The following is a 6000-nucleotide window of genomic DNA, read 5'->3' on the forward strand; positions in this document are numbered from 1 at the left end:
CTAACCCTAAGCAAGAAGCTGACTTCTGAAGCCACCACTGTCCTAAACACTTCTCCATGCTGCCTCCCAAAGCAGAAGGGTTAATAATAATTTGTCCAGTGCCTGAAAGTACGGATTAGGCACTGCTAAACTAAGTGACACACTGGCCCTCCAACCCTGGGGGCTGGGGGATAAGAATAGGCCCTCAGTTTGGCTGTACTTGTCGTAAGAGGCTGTTTAGCCACCGGGTAGATGGGACTCGTCAGCCTGGGAAGGCAGCTCATCTGAGAGAAGGAAAACTCTGATCCCAAACCTCCACTGCCTTGTGGCTACATCCAGTTACGGAAAAGGCTTCAGGAGACAACTTCGAGGCAAAATCCGGAGCCGAGTCCCCGAGGCAGTTCATGGCTGAACACAGTCACGTTCTGGCAACTCCTGCGACGCCGCTGGAACCAACCGTATTGGCCTCTGCCTTTCTATTGGACCATTTCAGCGACGTGGAGGGGGCAGATTTGCTGCATGGGTAACAGTCTATATTCCATATCTACTTGACCCAGGCTTTGTGCACTGGAGACAACACTCTGTTCTAGAGCCACCATTCAGAGCGCGATACAGTGGTCTTCCAAGACTGAAGGATGCCTAGGCAGGCCCTCCAACCAGGTGCAGCTGGAGACTCGGGCAGGACTAGGATGGGCAGGACTAGGATGCGGTTGGCAGCAACTGGTGGCCCCTTACCTTGCAAAATGCTGGGTGGCACTGGTTATTGCTCCTTGCCTACGGGGCTGCAACACCTGGCTGGCTGCAACTGGTGGCCCTGGGTGGCATCATGTATTGTTCCTTACCCATGGGGATTGCAGTGGCCAATTAGCAGTAACTGGTGGCCCTTTACCTTGCAAGACGATGGGTGGCATCAGGTATTTCTCCTTGCCCATGGGGGGGGCCCTGCAATGGCCAGTTGGCAACAATTGGTGGCCCCCTTATCTTGCAATACGCTGGGTGGCATCGGGTATTGCTCATTGCGCAGGGGGCTGCAATGGCTGGTTGGTAACAACTGGTGACCCCTTTACCTTGCAAGACGCTGGGTTGCATCTGCTCCTTATTCAGGTGGGCTGCAATGGCTGGTTGATAGCAAGCATTGGCCCCCTTACCTTGCAAGACGCTGGGTGGCATCGCGTACTGCTCCTTGCCCAGGGGGGCTGCAACGGCCGGCTCCACCAGGCAGGTGACCAGCAGCAGCACTACAGAATTCATGTCCCAGTTGGGGAGGGGGGGCTGAGAGCAGAGAAGGGAGAGCTGGTCCCCCCGGACCTTCCTCCAGCGGCTCCTCTGCCAGGGATAAGTGGGAGCCAGGCAGGGGCTGCCTTGGAATATATACCCTGCCAGTGGGGGGCGGGGGTGTGTGTGTGACAAGGACAGCATTTCCCATGCTTGTGTGGCGGGGAGGGCAAGGAAGAGGAGGACACAGGCCAGCAGCGATGCCAGCCACTGCTGGGCGGAGGGGGGGGGAGGGAGGCGTGTGCTGCGGCGGGCCCCTGCTCGGCCGCCTGGAGAGGGCTTCCCTCGGCTGAATGAGGCCATTGTTCGGCGGGACCCCGCCATCAAAGGGCCCTCCGTGATCAGAGGCGACCCGCCTCGCTTGATCCTCTTCGGCCTTTCATCCTCCTCGCCAAGGCGATGCTGTCAGCCTGGAAGCGGGGCGAGGGGCGGGGGCGGCCGGCTCTCCCTCCCTCCCTCCCTCAGCAGAGTGGCCGGGCGCTCCGGGCTGGCTTGCCCGGCCGCGGAGCCCCCGAAGGAGGGCAGGAGGCCCGTCGAGGCCGCGGCCGCCTCCTCTTGCCTCCACACGCCGAGCCACCGCGGCCCCCGTGACGGGACAGGACGGCCCGGGGCGTCTCCTCCCCACCTGCCTTCGAACTGGCCGCCCTGTCCCGTCGCGGGGGCCGCGGTGGCTCGGAGTGTGAACGCGTCTGGACGTGACGGCAGTTCCACGACCCGTGTCATGGACACGGGGGCCCGCCGCCCCTCACGCCTTGACATAACCCAGCCCCGGAGGATTCTGGGAAACAGCAGCAGCCGTTGCGGGCCTGGCTCAGTGAAGCCAACGCACGGGAGGGGGGTCACGTGAGGGAGGGAAAGTGCAAGCACGGGGGTCTCCCCTCACAGACCTGAGGGAGAGGCGCGTGGGAGTGGGGTTCACATAACTAGGGCTTGACATAACCCAGCTCCAGAGGATTCTGGGAAACTGCTGCTGCTGCAGGCCTGGCTCAGGCCATCATATGGGGTCACTTGGTGAAGGGACAGTGCACGCTCAGGCCTGCCTGGTGTTGTGAGGGAGAGGTGCTCTGATGAGCTTCTCTCCTCACGATTGGGGAAAGGGGAGTTGGACAGACAATCATCCAAACCATCTCTTTGTGCAGTCTGCTGACCCTAACTCTGGGATTCAGGGACCTGGCACTGGTACTGGGCATGGAGCTGATTCATGCTCTAGGTGTGAGGCGAGAGTTCTCAGGCACCTAAAATACCATCGCCCCTCATGCCTTGACATAACCCAGCCCCAGAGGATTCTGGGTGCCCTTCATTCCTTGACATAACTTGGCCCCAGGGGATTCTGGGAAACAGCAGCCCTTGCAGTCCTGGCTCAGGCCACCACATGGGTGGGTCACATGGTGGAGAAACAGCGCACGCAGGAGGCTTCTCCTCACACAGGCCTGTCTGCGGTTGTGAGGAAGAGGCACTGGGATGCGTTTCCTCACGATTGGGGGTGTTCAACAGATAAGCATCTGGACTGGCTCTTTGTGCAGTGTGCTGACCCTGATTGTGGTATTCGGGGCCCCCGCTGGTATCGAGCATGGAGCTGATTCATGCTCTAGGTACGAGGCGAGAGCCCTCAGGCACCATTCTTAGGTACCATTGCCTCTCATGCCTTGACATAACTCGACCCCAGAGGATTCTGGGTGCCCCTCACATGACCCAGAGGATCCACACCTGGTCCCAGAGGATTCTGGGAAACTGCAGTCATTGCATGCCTGGCTCAGGCCACCAGACAGGGTCACATGGTGGGGGAACAGTACACACACTCACACAGGCAGGCCTGGCTCAGGCCACCACATGGGTTCACTTGGATGTGCTTTTCTCCTCACAATTGAGGGGGGGATTGACAGACAAGCATCTGAACCAGCTCTTTGTGCAGTCTGCTGACACTGACTGTGGGCCACCACACAGGGGCTCCAATGCTGGTGTTGCTCTAGGTGGGAGGCGAGAGCTCTCAGGCACTGTGTTGCCCCTTGTGCCTTGACATAACCCAGCCCTGGAGGATTCTAAGAAACCAAAGCTGCTACAGGACTGGCTCAGGCCACCACATGGGATCATGTGGCGGAAGAGCAGTGCACATGCAGAGCATTTCCTCACAAGCCAGCCTGCGGTTGTTCCTCCAATGCACCCATCAGGAGGGAGAGGTGGCTCCAATGCGCTTCTCTGAATCATCTGAACCAGCCTCTTTTGCAGTCTGCTGACCCTGACTGTGGGATTCAAGGGCCCCACGCTGGGGTTGGGCATGGAGCTGATCCATGTTCTAGGTACAAGGCAAGAGCTCTGCCTTTGGCACTCCTGGAAGTTTCCTTCTCTGTGGCAGATGGTAACCAGGATGGGGTGGCCAAGAGTTCTCAGCAGCACAGGCCTACTCATGGGGTTTCTCCGAGTGTAAGGAGAGATCAGGCTTTACAATCTGGGCTGCTTTGGCCAGTGCGCAGCCTGTTCACTGTGTCTGAATGCAATGCACACGTGATTGACAAAGTGGGTCACACGGCTCCAATTTTGTGTCTGCCGTAATGTCTAATGAGGACCACGCACATACTGATGTCATAGCGTTTGGCTTCTCTGTGCCCCTGCTCCGGTCTGTTGGCTGCTGCTGTCTGGGGTGGGGCAAAGCTGAGCATGGTGATGTGATTGTCACATGTTTTCCCTACTACTGGAGAGGTTTTCAGTGGGCAGCAGCTACGTGTTTTCTGCAATATTTGAGTAGGTCACCCCGTATCTGCATCATGTGTCAGAACTCAGTGACGTCAATGGACTGGTTCCAAGGGTGCCACAAGCAGACTGGTCTTCAGCATTGTGTTGTTTGACCAACCTTTGATTGGTTTTTCACTCTTTTTTATTTCTCCTGTCTACCTTCCAAGAAATTGGGGGGGGGAGGGGTAGTAGCAGGTCTCCTCTTGGGCACAAAAAGTTACATTTGAGTCTCCCTATACGTAACTATATGTAACTGTAGCATTTGAAATGTCGTATCAGAAGTATGGTACTTGGTTATAGAAGCTATGGAAGGGGTTAAGTATTGCAGGTACTGCATCTCTCTCTGTAAGTGACCCCTCCCACTTACATAAGAACATAAGAACAACCCTGCTGGATCAGGCCATAGGCCCATCTAGTCCAGCTTCCTGTATCTCACAGCAGCCCACCAAATGCCCCAGGGAGCACACCAGATATCAAGAGACCTGCAAGGCTTCCTGGGAATTGTAGTTTAAGAACATAAGAACAGCCCCACTGGATCAGCCATAGGCCCCTCTAGTCCAGCTTCCTGTATCTCACAGCAGCCCACCAAATGCCCCAGGGAGCACACCAGATAACAAGAGACCTGCATCCTGGTGCCTCCCTTGCATCTGGCATTCTGACATAGCCCATTTCTAAAATCAGGAGGTTGCACATACACATCATGGCTTGTAACCCACAATGGATTTTTCCTCCAGAAACTTGTCCAATCCCCTTTTAAAGGTGTCTAGGCTAGACGCCAGCACCACATCCTGTGGCAAGGAGTTCCACAGACCGACCACCCACTGAGTAAAGAAATATTTTCTTTTATCTGCCCTAACCCTCCCAACAGTCAATTTTCATGGATGTCCCCTGGTTCTGGTGTTATGTAAGAGTGTAAAGAGCACCTCTCTATCCACTTTATCCTTCCCATGCATAATTTTGTATGTCTCAAATTGACACTTGCTGTCAATATGCAATGCTATGCTACTATATAGAAGTGTATTAAATTAGGCATGATGTGGAGAAAGTGCATAGAGCAATGGTTTTCTTCTCTCTCCAGATACTAAAATTCAGAGTAAGCCCATGAAACCGATGACAGTAAACTAAGAGCAGGCAAAAGTAAGGACTACTTTACATTATCTGGCTTTTGCTGCCACAATGACTACTAACTGAAATAGATTTAAATGGAATTAGACAAATTCGTGGAGGTGGACCCTGCATGCTCAGGGACAGTGCACCTCCAAATACCAGTTGCTGAAGGGGAAAGAGCAGCAACAGAGGGCTCTTCCTTCATGCCCTGCTTGTGAGCTTCTTGGAGGCCTCTCACTGTGGCAAGCAAGGTTTTTAGTGGGCAGTGGCTACATGTTCCCTGTGGCAAGGTTTGGTGTGATCCAGCATAGTTCTTAAGAGAAGTAACCCTAAAAGCAGCCTTTGCCCTCAGTGGGACACTATTCCAGAATTCAAGAGGTTGTGGCTGCCATGTCTTGAAGCTGATTGACACGCCAGAAAAAAGCATATATTGCCATCTTTCTGAGTTAATATCACTTCAAAGTGCAGAGTTACCCATTGTTGAAATAAAGAAATTGGAATCTGGGCAAGGCAGAACCTGGGAACAGAAGCCAGCTGGAACAGAAGAACAGAGTGAGTCTGAGAGCCAGTCCAGACAATAGCCAAAGCTGTCTATTCACCTACTGCTACCAGATTTGTCAAAAATGACAACAGGGGAAAAAAATAACAGCCTTGCCTCTGACTTTTCAGATAACTCCTCTCCCCCAACATGCATCCAGGATATGGTAATGCAAAATGCAGGTTGAAGATCACATGATTGCCCACTAACCCAGGTAAGAAAATCTTCCGCACATAGAAAACCAGCAAGCCAGAGGAAAGACAAGTTATAATCCTTACTGACACACTGAAAACCTTGCGGTTCTCTACCACAGGGCGCCTTTTCTTTTGAGCATTCAGTCATGTAATTTCCCACCTGAAGTGGTGCATTCC

At 54.1% G+C, this 6000-nt stretch overlaps 1 protein-coding gene across 1 annotated transcript in view; it reads right to left on the minus strand.

Moving 5' to 3' along the window:
* Window positions 1-1230, minus strand: part of PRSS56 (serine protease 56) — a 36502-nt gene extending 35272 nt beyond the window's left edge. Inside the window, exon 1 of the mRNA XM_066621573.1 lies at window positions 1128-1230. Coding sequence (XP_066477670.1) covers window positions 1128-1230 — 103 coding nt within the window. The remainder of the gene's footprint in view (window positions 1-1127) is intronic.
* Between the last annotated feature and the right edge of the window lie 4770 nt (window positions 1231-6000).

The sequence above is a fragment of the Tiliqua scincoides genome, chromosome 3 (assembly GCF_035046505.1).
Source record: "Tiliqua scincoides isolate rTilSci1 chromosome 3, rTilSci1.hap2, whole genome shotgun sequence".
NCBI classification, from domain to species: domain Eukaryota; kingdom Metazoa; phylum Chordata; class Lepidosauria; order Squamata; family Scincidae; genus Tiliqua; species Tiliqua scincoides.